The sequence below is a fragment of the Lontra canadensis genome, unplaced genomic scaffold, assembly GCF_010015895.1.
Source record: "Lontra canadensis isolate GAN:19392208 unplaced genomic scaffold, GSC_riverotter_1.0 scaffold41, whole genome shotgun sequence".
Taxonomy (NCBI): Eukaryota; Metazoa; Chordata; class Mammalia; order Carnivora; family Mustelidae; genus Lontra; species Lontra canadensis.
This window is the reverse complement of record NW_022631035.1, coordinates 10,459,462-10,481,233: the sequence shown is the minus strand read 5'-3', so window position 1 is coordinate 10,481,233 and position 21,772 is coordinate 10,459,462. Positions and strand designations below refer to the sequence as shown.

The 21,772-nt window shown below is 43.5% G+C and overlaps 1 protein-coding gene across 5 annotated transcripts in view; it reads left to right on the top strand.

Moving 5' to 3' along the window:
• MAP2K6 (mitogen-activated protein kinase kinase 6) overlaps window positions 1–21,772 on the top strand; it is a 117,286-nt gene that overhangs the window by 89,661 nt on the left and 5,853 nt on the right. For 4 of the 5 annotated variants that reach the window (XM_032870744.1, XM_032870749.1, XM_032870747.1 and 1 more), the window contains exons 8-12: window positions 932–1,059; window positions 1,972–2,049; window positions 3,221–3,360; window positions 11,277–11,322; window positions 17,254–17,601. In XM_032870744.1, the coding sequence (XP_032726635.1) occupies window positions 932–1,059; window positions 1,972–2,049; window positions 3,221–3,360; window positions 11,277–11,322; window positions 17,254–17,331 (470 nt within the window). In that variant the 3' untranslated portion in view covers window positions 17,332–17,601. Of the gene's footprint in view, window positions 1–931; window positions 1,060–1,971; window positions 2,050–3,220; window positions 3,361–11,276; window positions 11,323–17,253; window positions 17,602–21,772 lie in introns of those variants that run through there. The other variant, XM_032870745.1, reaches the window with a different exon arrangement.

Here is a 21,772-nt window from a genome sequence, read left to right as displayed (position 1 = left end):
CATGGGAAACTTAATTTTTCAGTATTTATTTCAAAATTTGGAAATATTTCATTTGTATTAAAAATATATACGTAAAGTATAAAAATAACATAATGTGCACGTCCACCATTCAGTTTAAGGGAAAACGTTAAAAAGGATCATTTTTAGTGTTTTTTGAATAACTTACTCTGCTGATTACATGTCCTTTATGAAATACCCTCAAGAGGGAAGAAGGTTAACTATAATAATTTCGAAGTCCATTATCCAGAGATAACAGTGATTCTCTATTTGGGTGCATGCTTTGTGGTCTGGAATCTCTGAATTCCTGATGAGTTCTGCTGTGTGACCTCAGACACATACCTCTTGCAGACGCATCCATTGAAACGGGTTGCCTCAGTCAGATTGATGGATGGTGGGACTGCATTCTGCCTTATCGTTCCACAATCTGTTTACTCCCATCCTTAAACTGTGCAATAGGTCACGATGAGCTGGGCTTAAAAATATATATATTTTGTTGTCCTAAGAACACTTAAGATGAGACTGCTCTCGTGGCAAATTTTAAGTGTGCAAGGCAATATTACTCATCATAAGGTCCATGTAGTACAGCGGATTTGTAGAATGTACTCATTTTGTGTCATCGTGTCTATGCCCAGGGAATGGGGCATTTGATTCAGTAATAGTGTTTTAAATTTTTACTATTCGTATGGGGCCAATGCAGATGATAAATAGGGGAGACAGCCCTTAATGATGGAGTCACAAACCTACAAGAAGGACGAACCATGAAATAGGAAACCAAGTTGGAAGCAGTAAGATGGGTGTCAGTGGGAATTAGGGAGGGCCCCAGAGGAAAGAGAAGTGAGCAGGATGTGGGGATGTCGGGCCCCCTGGTGGTGGACACAGGAATCTTCAGAGCAGGCTGGGATCACTGGCTCCTGGTTCTTCTTGCTTTCAGACGTCAAACCTTCCAATGTGCTGATCAACGCTCTTGGCCAAGTAAAGATGTGCGATTTTGGAATCAGTGGCTACCTTGTAGACTCTGTCGCCAAAACTATTGACGCAGGATGTAAACCATACATGGCCGTAAGTACGGCAGCGGGGGGAGGCATCTGGGAACGCAGCTGCCCGCAAACCCCGCCAGGAAATAGGAAATGGATGGCCACAGAGGGAGGATGGAAATGTGCTTATGGTGCAAGAAATATCCTGCATCTTATTTTTTTCTTAAGTCTTTTCTGTCTGAAATCCTTAGTCATTTGCTTCAAACATACTGTTTTTTTGAAATTTGAGTAAAAGAGGTCTTCTATTACTTGAAAAAAAAAAAGAGAGAAATGTAAGTAATAGATACAGCCCACACAAATTTTTCACCTTGTGTCGCAGGGGAGTGTTATCCTGCTTGTTGGGGACAGAAGAATGAAAAGAATTTAAATGACCCAAACAAGTCAGTTACGTTAGTCCTAAAGGATGCTCATGGCTGGGAAGATTTGCTGCCATTGGCAGAGACGTTGGGACCCCCTTTAACATTAAGGGGCTTCTATATTCTGTTTTGAAATAGTTTTGCATTTGGGATTGAGAACCCTCCCCCTGGTGTTGAGCCAATCTCGGACAGTAGCCCGGTGACTTCTGCAGATTCTGACTATTGAGTTCTGGACTGTTGGTGTTCTTCACAAGGAAAATTCTAGACTGGCAAAGGAGCTTTGTGCTGTGTATCCTCTTTCTTCTGGAGGCAAAATTGAAATTAGTTTTTTTTTTTTTTAATTAGTTTTGAGTCATGAGGGACTTTGATCCGTTCTTGTCTCCAAGAAAAGACTCCTTTAGAATGAGGAAAATCCCATGGAGGCGTCCATATTTATTGTAGTGAGTGAGTCTTGTTGGCCTGGGAGGCTTATGTTAACAAGCTTAAAACAACTCACTTGGCAGCTGGTGACAGCCCCGCCCCCGGAGACTTTACCGAGCTAAGATCGTCATCTCATTTGTCTTTTTCTGTCTCCTTTGCAGCCTGAAAGGATAAACCCAGAGCTCAATCAGAAGGGATACAGTGTAAAGTCTGACATTTGGAGTCTGGGCATCACAATGGTAACGTATGATGATCATTCCGGACTGTGAGGTTCTGGGCAGGAAGCTGAAATGGGGTGGGTTTTGCGAACAAAAGGGCAAATGCCCTAATGGTGGGTCCTGAGTATCCTCTACTGCTGGACGGGGCAGGAGGTTTTGCATGACGATTGTCTGCGGGATGTTGTGGTGGAAAGACTGCACTAGGATTAGGCAAACCCAGTCTTTCTCTTTATTCCCCCCTCTAACTGGGCATGGGTCCTCGAGTAAACCGATGCAGTCCCAAGGACTGTCTTATTATCCTCATCTGTAAAATGAATCCTGCCTATAGCTCCTGATAGTTTACCTTATAGTTTAAAATTCAGTTATTCTCATCTAGGCATAAAGTTGAATCTACTCCTGGAATGTAAATGTCTGTGGACCCTGACCGAGCTGCGGTCCAGGACAGAGGCTGTGTTTCCCAGAATATGGTTCTGGTAGACATCCTGGCCGCTGAGGTCAGATATAGCCAAAAGACATAGTAACAAACAAGATAATTTCCTGAGGCACAATCCTACAGTTATCCTTTGTAACTTGGGTGATCGTACATTTTCAGTGGATCACCAAGGTCTAGAATTACCCACTGTGGTCCTGGCTCCTTCCCAGGCACGGCAGCTGATTAAATCCCGTGGGTTATTTCACATCCCTGCCCAGAATACACGTGATGATCTTGTCATGGCAAAGTGGCCTTACTCAGATCCAAAAAAAGATCAGTCAATTTGGTCCCTGGGTTTTTTGTTGTTGTTGTTGTTTTTTTCCCCATTCCAGTGAGTGGCCTGCAGATGGCAGCAGATACACAGCTCTGGAAAAATCTTAGGGCGAGACTAACTTTTCAGACTGAACATTGGAACACCTGGTTACTTTACATCCCAAAGCTGCCTACTGCTGGCTTACAATTTTATTAAGTGTCACGTGGCTTTTGGTGAGGACCCAGTTATAAGTAGGCTTCATTGGCTGCCTCCAGTAAGATAAAAATCTCTGGCGGTAGGAATGGGGGAAACGTAGAGAACATATTGTTAGTTTATTTGTCCCCAAATTTTACTTGAACTTCACCTTTGTGATTGCCGCAGATTCTTCTGGAACAGCAGAGCACCGCGGGTGCCCTAAAGTGGTTCTGTCTTAGCGGTTGTCCCCTTGTTTTTTTCCTCCCCTCTAGATCGAGTTGGCTATCCTTCGGTTTCCCTACGACTCTTGGGGAACTCCCTTCCAGCAGCTCAAACAGGTGGTAGAGGAGCCCTCGCCACAGCTCCCGGCGGACAAATTCTCGGAAGAGTTTGTTGACTTTACCTCACAGTGGTAAGAGAGCCTGGCTGCCAAGAGCCAGTGGGAAGGAAGGAGAGGGGTTCTCACGAACTTCCTCTGTTGGTCTTAATCCATTACACATGCATTCATTCCAGAAACATTTATGGAGTGTGCCCTCGATGCGGGAGAGACAAAGGTGCCTTTATCCCAGTCCCTGCCCTCAGTGAACTCAGAGTCAAGTAGGGGAATCTCTTCAGTCCGTGATGTTGGTACCATATGGCGATCCGGGGATGGAGCTGTGCACAGGGTATTTGGGGAACGCAGAGGAAAGGCATTAGGATGGAGTTTCTGGGGGGAGAGAAATTCTGTGCTGAAGACCCTAGGAGGTATTTTTCCAAGCGATCAAGGAAGTAAGGAAGGGAAAGATACTCCAAGCAGAAAAAAGATCATGCTTCATGTCGCAAGAGCGAGAAACTCCTTTATGAGAGCTATAAGCTGTTTTGGCATTGATTGGAGCACGGAGACAATAGTTAGTGCAGGGGAGTAGGTAAGACGGTCTTGTGTTTTGTAGGCTGCCTCCTGCACAAGCCTTGTTAGCTGTGGGTACCCTTGCCCGTGAGGGCGTGATGGACAGTGTTGGGGGTCTGAGGAGGGAATCTAAGGAAAGTCAGAGTAGAAAAATGGAAGGAGTCATGCTAACAGCGTAGACTTTGTTTTCGTGGAAATTGTCAGGGGAATTGAGGAAAGTAGGAGAGGGCATGCACGGTGACCATACCACCTGGTATAACCCAATACTAAGGACCATCCCAAGTGTTCCTGGAAGATGACACCACAGGGAATGCACAAAATGACACTCGTTTACATGGGTGCCCAGCAGAAGCAGACAGCGCCAAGCCCTGCTGTCACCCCTGGAGGGGAGCCATCATGGCCGCCCCCTGCTGAGGAAATGGCTGGGCCTCTGAAGGCCATCTGACGGTCCTCAAGGTTATCATTTCTTGGCCTCCATGCTCTTTGGAAGAAGTGTCCTGAATGCAGCTTTTATTGGGAAACATGATGAGACAAAGCAACTGTCTGTTGTTTGTGAAACGAAGGCCTCTTGGAATTTTTGTTAGCGCTGGTCCCCGGGGTCAACCCTGGTATTTTGCTCTGATGATGCATAAGGCTGGCCTACTGTTGGTTGTTTTTGTTTAATTTTTGGCCAAATGGCGAGAGAGAGGGGCTGGAGCCGTGGGCTGGAGTACAGTGTGTTGTTGGGTGCCTCTGACGGGGCAGTACTTCTGGGCTACTGAGGTGGGTCCTCCCCTCTACTTTCCTTGGACAAATGTGCTGGATGGGGTAGGACACTGATCCGGCTGAGATGGGCTCATGATTTTGCCTTCTGGATTCAAGAACTTGTTTTTATTGTGTATTTGTTTTTTTTGTTTTTTTTTTTCCCTTTTTATTTTCTTTTTCCTTATCCTCAAGTGTTTAAAGGTCACAGAGGAAAAGGGGTGAGTCATCTTGGAGAGTTCAGACCAGTAGTTCTGAAGAGGAGTGGTAAAGGGGAAGGATCTCATCTAGGGAAGTCTTGTCAAACTCTCTTCCCTGTAACCTTTCTCCTGCCTATTCCCCTCTCCCCAGGATTCTGGCTGGGTACTTTGGGGAACTGGGTAAGAAGGAGGCTGGTGTGAAAAGCTTGAGAAAGTGCAGCTGCCTGTTGAGAATCGCTAGTTTACTGCAACTGTGGTCCACGCTGGTTGTTGGTTTCCAGACCTCGAAAGAACTTTCCAAATGTAGTGTCGCTTAGGCCACACCCTCAGAATTCTGACGTCATGGATCTGGGGAGGGTCCCCAATATCAGTATTTTTCGAAGGTTTTCATATCGTTCTACTATGCAGCTGGGGCGAGAACCCCTGATTTTGCCCTGTGGTCTGTGGACCCGATATCAACAGCTTCTTCTTCAAAACCCGTTTTTCTTGTATAATTTGTTTTTGAAAAATGGTACAATTACTTTTTTTGTTCACCAGCGTATTTTCCCTCTTACTTAGAATTTCTCTCAAAGATTCAGAGCATTAAAGCTTTTTAGGGATATTTAGAATATGAAAACCTTGAGAAGTAATGCTAATTTTAGTGTCCACACACATACGTACGGGGACAATCCAGAATGACCTGTGCCCCTGCTGTACCCTCCCGAACACTGCTGGAACCTGCAGCGACCTCCGAGGCCTCTCTGTTCCCCTTTTGTCTGCTGTCAGTTTTTGTCCCAGCTGCTGAGGTTCATTAATTTAAAAACTTTGAGCCGTAGATATTTTCTAGCTTTCCTGAAACTGTTCCTTGCTATTAATTCCATTTCATTTTACTCATATTCATGTCAGCCAGTCTGGCTTGCTTAAGGGGTTTACCGTCCCCCCTGCCAACACACACATACACACGTTAATAGAAACAAAACTCAAGTCACCTAAACTTTGAAGTTTTACAAGAATAATTATTCAAACTTTCAGCGTATTTCCTATAGAGTCTGACATTTCAGAGTATCAATTGTGTAAAATGGTGAGTTGTTTTTGTTGGTGGGACAATTGGAAAGAATAAGAGAAGCTTTTTTTTTTTTTACAGATTTTATGTATTTATTTGACAGAGAGAGATCACAAGTAGGCAGAGAAGCAGGCAGAGAGAGAGAGAGGGGGGAAGCAGGCTCCCTGCTGAGCAGAGAGCCTGATGCCGGGCTCAATCCCAGGACCCTGAGATCATGACCTGAGCTGAAGGCAGAGGCTTTAACCCACTGACCCACCGAGGCGCCCCTAAGAGAAGCATTAATTCTGGATTTATCAGCATTCTTAATGATCCTCTTGAATTTTTTTTTTTTTTTAATACAGGCTCTCCTCTTTCAGACTGCAGATCAATAATAGCTTTTTGCCTCCTGTAAAGTACCACTAGATATATTTTGGATACCCCCTTAGTATGAACTCCGTTTTGAAATCCACTGAGTTGGAAATGTTGTCTAAGGCTTCAGAAACACAGTGCTGATTTTTTAAAAGGATTTTTGTACTAGCTGATAGGTACACACCTGCTTCTAGGGGCAATGTCATTATTTCGCTCATTTTACTACTGACAGTTTTAAATTTGATCTGGAGCTGAGCGGATGGAAAGGATGTGAAAGTGACTACCTAAGAACACCCTCTTCTATTTCTTGATGAAGAAATGGATCTCTTTTATAGCTGTTCCTCCATTTTCCCATGTACACGGCCGGATTTGAGATACCTGTTCATGAGCGGATGCTTTTTGGAGGAATCTCCATGTGTTTTTTGTATTTCCATGGCATAGTGAGGCTCTGATCCTTCAAGACTTTCTCAGAAAGCCCCTGTTTTTGTGGTTAAGTGGGGAAAGGGGAATACAGATTTGGAAAGTGAAAGGTGAATCCCAAATTTTGAGATAGATGCATCCTGGTGGTTTTATCTCCTAACTCTGTCTTTGGGCTGAGTGTGGAGCTAGAAGAGAAAGGTGGCATTACCCACAGCCTTGGTCATCTGTCAGAACACTTGTGACCTTTCCCGGGAGGTGTGCTAACTCAGCATTTGATGACCACTCCCCACCCCCAACACCCCCCGCAGAGCTGCTTCACACTGTATGGCCTCATCCAGGGAGTCTATCTGGCTTTCGGTCTCCTCTGGTCACTGCATGTGAGTTGACAGTAATCCCAGTCTGCTGGGGGAGTAGAAAGCACTAGCAGGCTATCACTCTTATACCTAAAGTTACCTCTAGAACCCAGAGTCCCAGCTGATGTGTTTGTTTGTTTTTTTTTAAGATTTTCTTTATTTATTTGACAGAAAGAGACACAGCGAGAGAGGGAACACAAGCAGCAGAGGGAGAGGGAGAAGCAGGCTTCCTGCGGAGCAGAGATCCCAATGCAGGGCTTGATCCCAGGACCCTGGGATCATGACCTGAACCCAAGGCAGATGCTTAATGACTGAGCCACCAGGGAGCCCCTGATGTGTTCTTTTGTCCTAGCATCAGAGAGACATCATCCTGGGGGAGGGGGTGGAGTAGGGGAGAGGGGAATGGGGACCGGGGGTAGGAGAGGAAAGAAAGTTGAGGCATTTATGCCTTATGGACTTAAAAGGAAAAACCAGTGATGTTCTACCAATCCTTCCTTTCTGCACTTATTTTGAAATAATTCCATAGAATGACATTTTCTCCTCTTTTTTTCCCCCCCCATACACATGGTTTTCTTATCCTAGGGGTTTTAAAGTATTCCTAGAGTAAGTGATGCTGTCCTTCAAGGCCTTGTTTTGGGATTCATAATTGAGAAGTCTCATAGAAAAGTCTTACATTCTAGTCCGACGGAGGGTGAACAAATGAGTATCTAAAAAGGAAAAAGCGGAATTGTGGCAGGCTTATACCTCTCTCCAGAACCCCTTCCTATAGGTGCGTAGGCTTGGTGACTGAAGGAAGTTTCTGGAAACCCAACTATGGAGTGCCCAAACAGCACGACTTCTTTTTTGCTTTTCCTCCAGGCTTATTTGAGAGGCTCAGTGCCCGGCTGACCAGCCTGATGGCATCTCGGAGTGTGTTGGAGGCTGCCCCAGGCATTGAGACTGACTCAGAGGAACTAGCATAACACAGGCACAATCAAATACAGTTCTTGACTTGTTCAGGAAGAAAGAGTAAACAGAGGCACTAGATATTTATTTAGCTTATGACAAATGTATCGTCTTGAGAGGGATAATGTGTGTTTTTTTTTTTTTTTTTCCTGTGGACATACCAAATAGCCCTTCTTGGAAGCCATCGGGGGAATTCAAATAGGCAGAAATCCTCTGGTCAGCACAAACTCCAAGCTAGCAATTCTCAAGGCAGCGTGAAGCCATTTTTTAGTGTCAACTACGGTCAGGAGCGTGTGTTGTGGCATTTGGAAGAGGAATTAGAGCCCTTAGCTAATTGCACGCTTGAAAATGACAAGCCACTTGAAAATGCAAAAGTCTGACTCCAATCCAAAAAGAAATTGGTGTAGCTTTGAACGCCACGGTTGTTATTTTATCCTGCATTTCAAGCACTTCCTATCAAACGTGGAAAATTTGCTTTCCCCTCCCCCATAATCTTAGCCTGAGTATTTTGCTATTCTTAGCCTTGATTTTGAAGTGTTCTCAATTTAAAAGATGGAGAGAATGGGTTTTATCAGTTATAGTAATTCAGTAAACAGCCTGATTGCTGTGTAGGTATTTTCCATGAGTGCACCTCAATAGTGCTTGTGGTAAATGTTTGAGCTTTCTAATCAGAGGCCATAAGTGAAGAAAGCCTATCAGCTAGTGATCCGTGAGGTTTCAGGAATCTGAAACATCTTCTGATGCATCAACTTGGGGTGCTTTCCCTACATTTTCTTTATACAGACTAAGAAAAAACAAAAAACAAAAACCAAAAAACCAAAAAAACGAACTCCAGAGAAATTTTCTTAAACTGTCCCAGAAGTGAAAAGATAAGCTCTCCTGACTTAAAATGATCTCTCCTTAAAAAAAGGAAGTGCTTACATTCCTCAGCCTGATGAGACCAGAGAGTCTTTTATTATTGACGAAATAGAAGTTCAAAAATCAGCAAACATTACAAAGATCTCTGGTTGGTAAAAGGTGCCAGTGTTCTAACATTTGAGCAAGAAGCCTCTTTTCCTGTCATCCCCTCAGTTTGGTTGCTGACCAGTGGAAGCCAGTGATGGCAGGGTGGGTCATGGTCCTCAAGGAGAATGGATGTTGGCAGAGTCCATGCCCTGTCCTGGTCTGAGTACTCCATAAGGCGCCCATCTAGGTAGAGACACCTGACATCAATCACGTGGCTAGTGCATGCGGATTTCAGGCGGTGTCTGTGTTTCTCATGATTGCCTCTAGCAAGTTAAATTGTCCAGATCCTGGAGAAGACTTTCTGGTTTTTGACTGGCTTTGAGCATTTGCCGAAAACTCTGGGCTTTTGTCCATTAGCCTGTTTGTTTTCCTCACTATGGTCTGTGTGCAAGTCCGCAGAGCTCCTGGGATCCCATTTCTTCATGTCTGTTTCCTTCGAGGTGAACTAGCTCTTGAACTTAGAAAACTTCTGCTTGCCGGGGTTCAGGGAGAGAGAGCTGGTAGTGTTGAGAATGTGCGCAAATGACAGACGAATCAGCCAGAGGTGCTTCTCTGTGAATTTCATTTCCGAGCAGGGCATAGAAGGCAGCAAAACGGAGGAATATCCTCGTCCACGTGGCCCACGGGGTTTGTAACGTCAGCATTCATGACTTTTGGGACTGGGTCATCTTTGTGGTGGGCAGCGGCACTGTATCTTCTAAGCTGTTTAGTCATATCCTGAGCTGCCCCCTCCAACCCCGTGGAGATGCTGGTGGACGTCACCAGTTGGATCGACAACCCGAGATTGTCAACCCAGGCATTTGCCACATACCCCCTGGAGGGCAGGATCACCTGCACCGAGCACCCCCAATAAAGCCCTACAGAATCCCAGGCCATAGATACACGCGGAGTCCTACGTGGGATTCCAAGGTCTCATTCATTTCTCTCAGGCACACCTTCCCATTATCAATCTGACTTTGACAGTTGATAATTCCTCTTTCTAATTCGCTCTTATTTTTATCCTCAGTTGAGACGAAACTTTCTCTCATAGGTTGTCTGGTCACTGAGGTCACTAGGCCCTAGATCTGCCCTCAGTTCCAGGTTGAAAACTTCTCTCCTCACATCTCCTGTACCCTGTCTCAGGTTCCCTGGCTTCCACCCACAGCATTGCCTGGAATAAACTGGTAGGCTGCTTTAAGTTGTTTTGGCTCAAAAGCTTTCTCTCTCTCTCTTTTTTTTTTTCTTCATTTCATTTTGTTTTATACCACACTTTCTCAAAACGTCTCACTCTCTTATGGCTTGTACCTTGACCCCCCACCCTTCCTCATTATTATTAGCCCATGATGGTGGAGCCAATCTCATGTCACACGTACTAGGTCTCATCTGCTCAAAATGATCCATTGGCACAAATCCCAGCAACCCTAATGATCAGTCACATTTTGGTTTCTTCAACACCAGGCTACGTTCCTTCCATCCATGTGGGGTTCAGTGGCCCCGTGGGCAGAGGGGTCTCTAGGTCGCCTTGCAAACCACAGTTTTCAGAATCATCCTTCTCTCCATTCGGGGTTCCAACTCCCAATAAACCACTTATTTTCTTTCTTTCCATTTTAAGGCCATGGGTGGATACCGGGGCGGGCTGAGGATCGAGGTGAGGGGCTGGTCTCTTCTTACTGATGTTTTGTTACTGTTGCCTTTAGTATCAAATGTCCTCGAAACACTTGTGTCTCCAGACAGTCCTGTATACAGAATGGGAGCCACTGGACAGTCCCGCATGACCACAAAGAATTTCTAAGAAGAATCATTGCGAAGTCACTGAGTGTGCTTTCTCTTTCATTAGCCAGGAAGTTGTAAACAAGGAGCATTACTTTAGACATTTTTATGGGGGGGGGGTGTTGCTTCTATCTCAGGTGGGTTTGGTTAGGAATCTATAAAAGCAGATTATACATTCAAGGGAACCAGAAGCAGGGAGAATCAGATATCAAAGATTGGAAAGAGAGAACATGTAGTATAAGAAACACCTGCCAGTTTCTTTGCCAGTGGGGGTGGAAGAAGAGCTGTTTTGAAGGAAAGTCTATATGTGTTTTGGAATGTGATGGCTGTAGATCAGAAAAGTTAGTTTGTATATCATTGGCAAAGTTTCAAAAAGAAAGTACACACACACACACACACACACACACACACACAGACACAGACCCCATTCTTCCTATGAAGATATACCTAGAGTGATTTAAAACATAATTTTATAAGTGTAACCAAAGAGGGGTGTCAGGATAGGACATTCATGTACTCAATACATGTAAAAGCTGGTTATGTTTAGTCTTCTGCAGATTCTGAAATGCTAGTCTCGTGAAAATACATGTGAAAATGGTTCCTAGATTTTAATGTGTTTAATTTTTTTTTTTCTTTAAGCTTGAAAAAGAATTCCAAAGAACGGCCAACATATCCAGAACTTATGGTACGTATTGTTAGCGGTGTAAACCTGTCCAAACCAACAGCTAGTAAAGTAAAGTGATTAAGACCTAAATTATAATCAAACAACCATATTAAAAGAGCTGGTTCATTGAGACATTGGTGACCCGAAGTGAATTCAAGCAAAAAAGAGTGTGTCCTAAATCCTCTTTTAGTGTGGCTGGGGCAGGTCGCCTTTCTTAGCAACTTCTTCCTTCTTGGTAATCTTGTCATCATACAGACTAAATGATGCCTATAAAATTTACATTTTCAAGTTCTCCGATATCAAGAGTCATTAATTACTAATATAAATGAGGGAAAGCATGCTTTAAAGGATTTCAGCAACGATGAAGACAAGTGCTAGGCGGCTCATCAGGTATTTCTGATAAAGTGTTCAAGATTTGCTGGATGAGGTGCTTTTTGGTGGGTGTTTAGGGAGGAAAGACTGTTTTTTCCTTTTGGTTTTCACGTTAGTGAAAAAAGTAAGACCAAGCCTTATTCATTTGAGTTATATTACGTCTGCTTTCACAGCTTACCATTTGTACTATCATCTATGAAAAAAAAAAAAGTGAAAATAAGACCTCAGAGGAGTTGTTTTAAAATGGTTTCTCTTAAATTGTGGTAACTGTAACTGTAAGGTAATTGCAAATGATTCTTTAGCATAGATGGCAGGGGCGAAACTTAGAAACTTTATCGAGGTATGTGTTGAAACACATTTTGGGGGGAAATATGATAAAATTTGGACTACTTACTAATTTGCATTAGCCACCATTCCTTAGATTCATTTCAATTAGCAAGGCTTTAATTTTAGCAGGGGAAGGAATAGTTTTGTTCAAGTAGAGGGAAGAGTAAATATTGACATTTCTTCCTGGAACACAGTTATCCAGCAGGCATTAAATACTTGCTTTTGTCCCACACCAGACAAACAGTGCTCAGTGTTTAAGACTGAGGGCAGGGGCTAGAAGTATAGGTTCCTGAGATCTTTTACCAAATGGTGTGGTGAGGTGGTTCTGACACGGGAGAAGTATGTGTTATTTACTACGTACAAATATGTAATTGGCCATTTATATATCTTCTTTGGAAAAATGTCTCTTGAGGTCCTTTACCCATTAAAAAATTTTTTTTTGTTTTGTTACTGAATTATGAGTATTTAAAAAACATATTTTGGATATGAACCTCTTATCTGATCTATGGTTTGCAAATATTTCCCCCCATTCTGTAGGTTAACATTTCATTTCACTGATCAGTTCTTTGGCCGTGCGGATGGTTTTTAGTTTGATGTAATCCCCCTTGATTTTTGCCAACAAGTACATGAAAAGGGGCTCGTTGTCACTGGTCATCAGGGAAATACAAATCAAAATCACAATGAGACTTCACCTCACACCTGTCATAATGGCCATCATCAGAGAGACAAGAGATAACAAGCACTGACGTAGAGAATGAATGTAGAGAAAAGAGAACCCTTGTGTCCTGTTCGTGGGAATGCAAATGGGCACAGACAATATGAAAAACAGTATGGCGGGGTTCCTCAAAAAAATTAAAAATAGAAATCTATCATCCAGCCATCCCACTTGTAGATTTATTTCTGAAGGAGATGGAATCACTATCGTAAGGGGGTATCTGGCTTGCATGTTCATGGCAACATTATTTATAATAGCCAAGATGTAGAAACAATGGAAGTGTCCAGCAGGGCATGAATGGATAAAGAAAATGTGGTACACGCCTACACACTCAATGGAATATTATTCAGCCATAAAAAAAAAGCCTGCCTTTGGCAGCAATGTGGATAGAATGCGTATGGCATGGCCTATAGTTAATAATATATCGCATATTTGAAAGTTGCTAGGAGAGTAATCTTAGAGGTTCTTATTACCGAGGAAGAATGGTAAGTGTGTGAGGTGAAGGATGTGTTAGCTAACCTTATTGTGGTAATTATTCATATTCTAGGTATTGTTTCACAATCTAGAAGTTTATCAAGTAATCACGTATGCCTAAACTTACAATTATATTTCAATAAAGCTGGAGAAAAGAAAAGAAAAGAAAGAATTAACAGCCTGGAGATTTCAAGCCAGGAAGAAGTACAGAAAGCCGATTTATACAATAAGGGATGGTCAAAGCCAGTCACATGGGTTTTTGGTTCTGTTGGTGAAGCTTTGATTTAAGTCTCAACCATTATCCAATGGGGAGACAGTAAAGGAACACGGGAGAGAGTTTTAGAATAGACAGGGTGGTCTTCTTTGGCTCCCCATTGTCCCCTCTAAAAAGGCATTCCCTGGGACTCAGCGTTCTGTTGGCTGTGTTTGACCAAGACCACAGTTGAGTGAGAAAAGATGAGTAATGTTTGAAAAAATCTCAGCGTACCACATGTTTGGGTTGAACATTTCTTGCTGGATGTGTGTGTGTGTGTGTGTATGTGTGTGTATATATGTGTGTATATATCTATATATATTTTTTTTTCCCTCCCTGACTATATTTTTAATAGCCAATCAGGGGCCTTTTTAGTCCCGGCTACCCTTTCTGGGTATGCTTATGTAACCTGGAGAGCATTTTAAAATTAATTTCACATAAAGTGCAGCAGACATGGAGTGATTTCTGGGGTATCTCAGGACGCCTGTACTCCTATAGTAAACTTGCCTTGTTTGTCCCTATTTTCAGATAAGAGAGCATTTTCTATATATTTAGGGCTATTTAAAATGCGGAACTTTTTCTCCCCCACCCTTCCAAGTGACCTCTTATCAGAGGTTTCAATGGAGCACTCTTGAGGAAAAAAAAAATGCTGAGTTTCTGCTTAGTATACATGAGCAGCTGATGTTGAATTCCACTTTCCAGTATGTTCTAAGGCTGTGGTCTTTTCTGGTCAGCATATTAACGTTACAAAGTCATGTGCATTTCCCTCCCCCGCCCCCCACTTCTTTTTACAACACTAGTCTGTGTGGTACTGGAAATGGACTTGCCTTCTAAGGCTATAACTCCTCTCTGCTTTCCTGTGAAATTGAGGTTTTTAAGTGGAAAATCTGAGTCCAGACGCTTTGACTTAAACATTGGGAAAACACATGCTGAGAGACTATTGTTTAAACGGTAGGAGTTGGTGAAGAAAGAGGGGGACAATCCTTTTTCCAGGTGAAGCGCGAGATAATTAAGGCTCCAACCCAGACGTGTACCTCTTATAGAAATCTCAACTGCTTCCCCCTCCCCCGTCTCGGACTGAGGGGTGTATGTGATTTCACATCATCTCATTTGCTTGTTCTCCCAGACTCCCACGGGGGGGGACATGACTCAGTAGGATGTCTTCCTCTAGAGTGGGGACCAGCCAACTTTTTCTGCAAAGGGTTAGTAAATATTTTAGGCTTTGTGGGCTGCTATTTGACTCTGTGTGTGTTTGTGTGTGTGTGTGTGTGTGTGTGTGAGAGAGAGAGAGAGAGAGAGAGAGAGAGAAGCCATATTCAATACAAAAACAGATGGTGTCCGAAAGCCTTTATTTCACATATAGGTAGTGGGGTACCCTTTACCCCTGGACTGTTGATTGCTGACCCCTGTCCCAGATGATAACCACCAGAAATGATAATCAGGTGATGCAAGCGATTTTCCGGGGAGGTGACTGTGTTCTTCAAATATCCGGGAAGCTCTAGATTGACTCACAGTGGTAAGCAAGGCTGACTGTACCCCTAGAAAATCATAGCCTAAACGGGTGACGTGTTGTGTAGAAGATACGGCGACTGCTAGTGCTCGCGGCTTGCCCTGATGTTGCTGGTCGTGTGTTCTTGGATCTCTGTGTTTTCTCCAGGCACAACCGTTGGTAGTGTCCTTCCTTCCTGCACCTGGTTCCTTTTCTGAGAAACCCAGCCTAGGGATGAATCCACGGTGCCTCATTTGCTCGCCTCCCAGTTGCTGGCTTTGCTATTCTTAGGCCATTGCTTATAGAGGGGACTGGGTTCCCTCCCAACCTTTTACGGCCTCAAAACCCACACAAGAAAGCGAGTCACACTTTCCATTTTAACATGCCTGCCTGCTCTCCCCTCCCCCCAGCCCTCCACCTCTCCCAGCCGTTGCCCCGAGAAGAAAGTAAAAGATGCCTGCAGATTTTTTCTTAAAGACTTGAGGTCAGGTTATTTGATTCATTCACAGACTACAGCTCCATGCACTGAGCTAACAGCCAGAGCAGAACCGGGGTGGGGGTGGGGGGGACGATGGGGCTGGGAGGCGTCGAAAGTAGTCACTGAGACAATCTGAGGTTTGACATGTCCTGTTTAGATAGTAAAAATTTTAAGGACATTAAAAGATCACCAAATGTCAAGAGGATGTGGGAAAGCTAATGAGCATGGTGGTCAAGCCCTTGGTAAGTGTGCTGAGTAAGTGGTTAGTAATTAGAAGTAACGTTGCTGTTTACTTGCACGGGGAGCTCAGGGCGAAGGTTCCTGCATCTTCCGCAAATACGGTGGGCGTGAGGCTGTGAGCCAGCCCCCAACCTGTATCTTCCAGATGGGCGAGAGCAGAAAGCCTCTTTATCTTTTTTTTTTTTTTTTTTTTTTTTTGGAGTCACGATACTTAACCAGTGACTACCTACCTACATTTGGGTTTGACTCCTTTGTTCCTTTCCCATTTGCATTATTTCCTAAAACTTCCACGGTGGGCATGGAACTGGGTGGGCATCCAGTTCCCCACAGAGCTGACTCATGTTGCCCTTGTGCTGTCAGGTCTAAAACAAATATAATTAGAAAACCTACAGCCAGGCAACATGGAGGGTATAAACTAACATCCCCAACGGCAGAGGGAAACGGAGTGAGTCATCTACGTGTCTGCAGGCAAAAACTTTCCCATTTAGCTGCTCAGCCTCGTCGCTGAAAATAATGCCACCAGACAGTGAGGGAGGTGGCCGTGACCGGCTGGCCGGAGGGGGGCTGCACGGCACTGGGTTCTGTCGGAAGGAATCGCCCTTTTTGGTTTGCGGGTTTGATTCTGTTTCCACTGTGAGCGCTGTGGTTCGTGAGCTGATGTCGATCCTTTTAATTAGAAGTGTGACGTTCCCAGGTGACAGCTGGGAATTTACTGTGACAAAATTGAGCCTTTCGGGGAGGGTTGTACTGGTGCAGAGAGGAATGTTTCGTTCTCTTCAGCACTGTTTTGGAATGTGTGGTCTCTTGGACCCACTATGCCTATGACAGCTAGCCTGGTGTTTTTGTAAAGTTTGCTTAATCTGAGCTGTGTGACTAGAGACCATTTCTTTCTTTCTTTCTTCTTTTTTTCTTTTGCTTTCCTTTTTTTTTTTTTTTTTTTGCTTTTCAATCTTTAATCTCCAAGTTGAATTTCTCTGCCCCTACTTAGAGTTTGGCACTGGACATTCTTTTCCAGATGGATCAACTCTTCATCAAGAGAGACATAAGTCGTGGCTGTCGATGTGGCTTGGACAGTGTTAAGCGCTTTTGTCCAAACCAGCTCGCCAGCATTAAGGGAAAGCAATGCCTTGCCCATTTGCTGGGCTAGGGAATGGGATGCTCATTCTACCATTCCATTTCCTGAGAAATTGATGTACATGAGTCTGTGAGATTTCTCATTATTTTATTATATCAGTCTAAGATTACTTTGTAGGGGACAGGGTGATCGGTAGATCACCATTTGGGCTTTCTTTGCCCAAATCCTTAGTTCTCAGCATAGGTGGGATTTTTGTAGCCTAATTACAGGTTTATCTTGTAAAACAGTAGATTCTCTGTAGCAGAAGCAGATACCAGCCTGGGAGGGGTACAATAAAAGATAAAAAGTATCTTTAAAGGGTCCACATCACTAGACATGTACTTGATTTGGGAAGAGGTAACAAGCGTCCATTTTAAGCCCGAGAACGGTCATTTGAATCTGCTTACCAAACACATCTGTGAAGTTGTGCGCATCTCCTATCTGGTCAGCGGTGAATATTAATACCGTGTGTTTTTCTTTTCTTTCCCAGCAACATCCGTTTTTCACCCTACACGAATCCAAAGCAACAGACGTGGCATCTTTTGTAAAACTGATTCTTGGAGACTAAAGTACCACGGACTCGCTCGGTCGGCCCTCCTGTGGTTTGGTGGGTTTACGGGACGAAGCAGGTTCACTAAAACACCAATAGAAACTCATCTTTGAGATAATTTAATCCTGCCTCTCAGAAGTTTTTTTTTTTTTTTTTTCTCCCCATTTTCTTTCTTTTTATTTTTTCCCCCCTCCCAAGGGGGCTTGGAATCTCTAGCATAGAATGGACTGTCTAGATGGATGAAATATGGCAAAGGCTTAGGACTTAAAAAGGTGATTAAATATTTAATGAGGTGTCATATGAGTCCTTAAGCTTCTCCGACTTCTCTTGTTCTTTACGAAATGAATGCATTGGCCCTGGTCACAAGGTGCTACCATAGTGATGAAATTGTAAGTAGATCTGTAGTTTGTTCCACTTGTTATTTTAATATTTATGTTTCAATGCTTGGTTGCAAAGATTCCGTTTTATGCAAGGAGGGGGATGCAAAAGGCAAGGTTGGGCTGGCAATATTTATAGGGCTTTTATTTTGTAAGTTCAGTCGTGTCTGTGGTCCAGAAGAAATTATTTAATAGGCATCTTTAAGAGTATTATAACAATATCAACAAGGAGTTCTTGTAACCTACCTGTTTCAGTTGTTGTGGCTGCTTGCCACATCCTTGGATTTCTGCTCAACTCTGGGTCATAACCACAGTATTTCAGGTGAAGTGGCAAGGTAGCCCAGTCATACCCTTTTTCTAACTTTGGAAAACATAAAATCACTTTGATCACATCTCAGAGTCACGGATTGGGTTCTCTTGGTATTTGTGGTATTGATGGAATGGGATTCGTGATGTGGTTTTCTATCACCTATCTCTCCTTGTGTGTGTGTGTGTGTGTGTATCTGATAGATCTTAAGCTCTGCTAAGTGGCTTCTGTGAATATCTCTATTTAGTAAGAAGGATGTGTGTCAATTCTGCGAGGAGCTGTCGTGTCAAACCACACAGAGAATCGGTGCCTTCTTCTGCTTCTGCCCCTCCTTAACGATGTGTACGCCCCAGGGATTGACTCGGTAGCCATCCTTCACAAACCCTTTTTCTTCTTTTTTTTTTTCCTTGTTCGATAAAGAAGCCTTACTACTAATGGGAGGGCTACAGTAGAAGATGGTGGAAGTTCTTTGAGAAGGTGAGGAATTAATGGGGAGGGTTGAATTCGTTCCTTGAATGGGCTGCTTGAGGTAAGGCCACATTCTTCTCCAGCAGCACATAGTAGGTCATTCTGCGGGAGGAACTTTTTGGCTGGGGCCCTTGTGGGTCCCCAGCAGGTGGACAATGCAATGAAAGCCCCTTCTTGTGGCTACATAGGTCCCCGGGTTCTCTAGTTTCCTTGAGGAAACGGGAGTGAGGTGATACAGGGATCATAACAGGGAAAATAAAAAATATAGTGATAATAACCAGGAAACATTGCTTTTGGACATTGGGTTGATAAAAGGCTTTTCCTGGAGGACAAGGATGGAGAATTCACATTAAAAAGGAAGAAGAGATCTCACTCTGTTGACAGATATGGGGATTATTACTCTCTAAAAACCTCCCTTCTTCCCCTTTTAGATTTTGAAGTGCTGTTACTTATTTTTCTGTGTCTGCGTTTTCCCCTTTACTTGACCTCTGTCTCACTCATAGCTGTTGCCCCGAGTGAGTATGGTACTTCCATACTCTTCTTTATGTTCCAAGACATACTTGTCTGATCTAATGTGGTTTCATCTTCTTGAAAGCTACCTCTGTCCTCATCTTTTTCCAGCCAGAAATGCTTGTTATCCTCCTAATTAAGGCCATTCACTTTCCCACCCAACTTCCTAAATCTAGCCGTTTCTCTCTTTGAGATGAAGAGACACGAAACAAAACAAAACACAATTGTATTCCTTCCTTCCTTCATCCATCTTATGAAAAAAATCAAGTAGTAGAAAAAAAAAAATTGGAGGTCATTCCATGACAGTTTTTGATGAAATACATAAAGGAAAATAACTTTCTGCTCTGAGTCAGGTAACTCTCACCTGCTGTTCAGTGTGGTTTCTGCTTAGAAACAGTCTTAACCAAATGTGTTTGCCTGTGTGCACCTCTCCAGTGTGCGGGCCTAGGGCCTTAGCTTGCAAAACAATTGCACAGAGGTGGCGGAGGAGTTTATCAGTGGTTCTCAGCCTCTCACACACTCATATCACTGGGAGCTGGTGGACACGTGCAATGCCAAGGTTGGGGTTTCGATGGTCCAGCGTGGGGCCTGAGACTTGGTCTTTTTCACACTTTCTTTGTGATTCTGACGCACAGCACGGTTGAGGACACTGGTTTAGTACCTCCAAAAGAGAGAACTCACCTACAATTTCTCTAGAACATTGGAAGAGAGGAACAAGAGCCTCAACTTCTTTCTGTGTCCTCATCAATGGGGACATCTTCGCCACTGTCAGAGATGGCACATGCCCGGAATACTGATTTGAAAGTTGGAATACGTTTTCCCCATAGAAATGATGGGCTCCACAGTGATTAGCTGTCTTCTGTGCTAAAGTAGAATGACTTGATAGTCTTATGAGTCTAAATTCTAGAATGTGGGTTTTTTTTTTTTTTGAGAACTCTTATAAGTTCTAAACTAATTTTATAATAAAGATGGAGATGCACCAACCATATTTAAGTTGATGTACGTTGGAATTCTCTTGTATGTACACGCAGGTCCCTGGATCCTCTACCCTGACTCTGCTCATTGTGCGTCCTTATTATTGTTTTTGTCTTTGCTTGCCTCTGGTCGGCTAGCTTTTTAACTGGTGTCCTACCTTCCTTTGTTGTTGATCACTCCTGCCACATTGGATGTCCTAGTTGGGGACACGAGATACTCATTAGCCTCAGCATTCGAGGAAGCCAACGCTGAGACCGAAGGGGCTCCTGGTTTCTCCGAGTGCACTTGATTTAGTGTCTTTGGAAAGTGATGACAAAGAAGACAGAATGGGGCTAATGTTTTCATAGCTTTTAACACTAAAAATGCCTCTGTTGACCCACAGCTTTCATCAGCTCTGCTGAGAGAAACGTTCTTCCAAAGCTGTCTAACGAAACACTTTATCTTCACCCCGAAAGTGAACTAGATGCTTAGTCCTGGACGTCCAGCCCTAAGGCTCTTTTTGCCCACGTGACTGCCTCCAACCTCGAAGGGAGGATTCATACATTCGTAGAATTCACTGGAGTTGGTGGTCAGATCGAGTAAAATGAATTAAACCTCTGTTGTGCTGGGGATTTTGTCTTCTTAATGTCTGTCTAGGGCTCAGAGGGCAATTCGCTGGCTTAAAGCAATCTTCTGTTTTTATTGAATTCGCAAGTAGAAGGTGTGGTTTTTTTGGACCCCTGAACTTTTATATATTCAGATGGAAAATCACCAGAGTAAAATCTAGGGCAAAGACACTACCAAACAAACCCTATTAGAATAGGGGGAAAAAAAAAAGAAAAAAATATATTTTATTGTAGAAGCTCTGTGTTCCTCTTGTCTAGGGGTGTGTGTGTGTGTGTGTGTGTGTGTGTGTGTGTGTGTGTTTTAGCACTGTTAAATATGCTGGTAGCTAAAGATACTCTTTGGTTTTCTTTGGCTTTAATTGGGGTACTCTGGATTTCTTTAGGAATCTGTTGAAAGCTAGGACCTTTTCCCTAGGAAAATGCACAGGGTACACGGAACACATAGTTTTGCAAACATTTTTTTGTTGAAGGAAGGGGAGGGAAGTCCAGTTTATAGACCCCGTAGGGTCAATAACCTTTCTCTGAAGAATGTGGACTGTGACATTCTAGACCAAGACTGGCAAACTTTTTCTGTAAAGGGCCAGGTAGTAAATATCTTTGGCTTTATGTCCCATCAGCCTGTTACCACACTTGGGTCTGCTGTTGTAAATCTGTAAACCATACATAAATGAATGAGCGTGGCTCTGTGTCCCAGTTCGGCTTGATTTACAGAATCAGGTTATTGGCTGGATTTGGCCCACAGGCTGTGGTTTGCCAGTCCCTGTCCTGGACCATCAACCACAAAGCTCTGATGAACTCTGTCTAGAGACTTTTTTCCATTTAGTGAGTATTGAGCTCAGCTGCTATTAGGATGTAGATTAGGACGATGGACCTATATATGAATTCGGGAAGTGGGGGAGACTCTTCATTTTCTCTCAGGTAAGTAATCCTTGCCCGGGAAGCCAAGGGGACAGTTTTCCTCAGATGAGATCGAGTACCTACTTTTTCCGTTTCTGTACGATCACCGACATAACTTACTTCAATTTGGAAATAAAAGACAGGCTTCTCCTAGATGTCAATGACATTCTTGTTGTCTCTGAGTTTTGCATTTTGTTTCTCTCTGTGGTGTGATGCTTGTTCAGGGAGAATCATGAACCCATACACCGATTGTTTGGTTTTCCTTTTCTCCGAACTGCATTAGGTTGTAAGAATTTGTGAGGCCATGGGGTCCTCAGAAG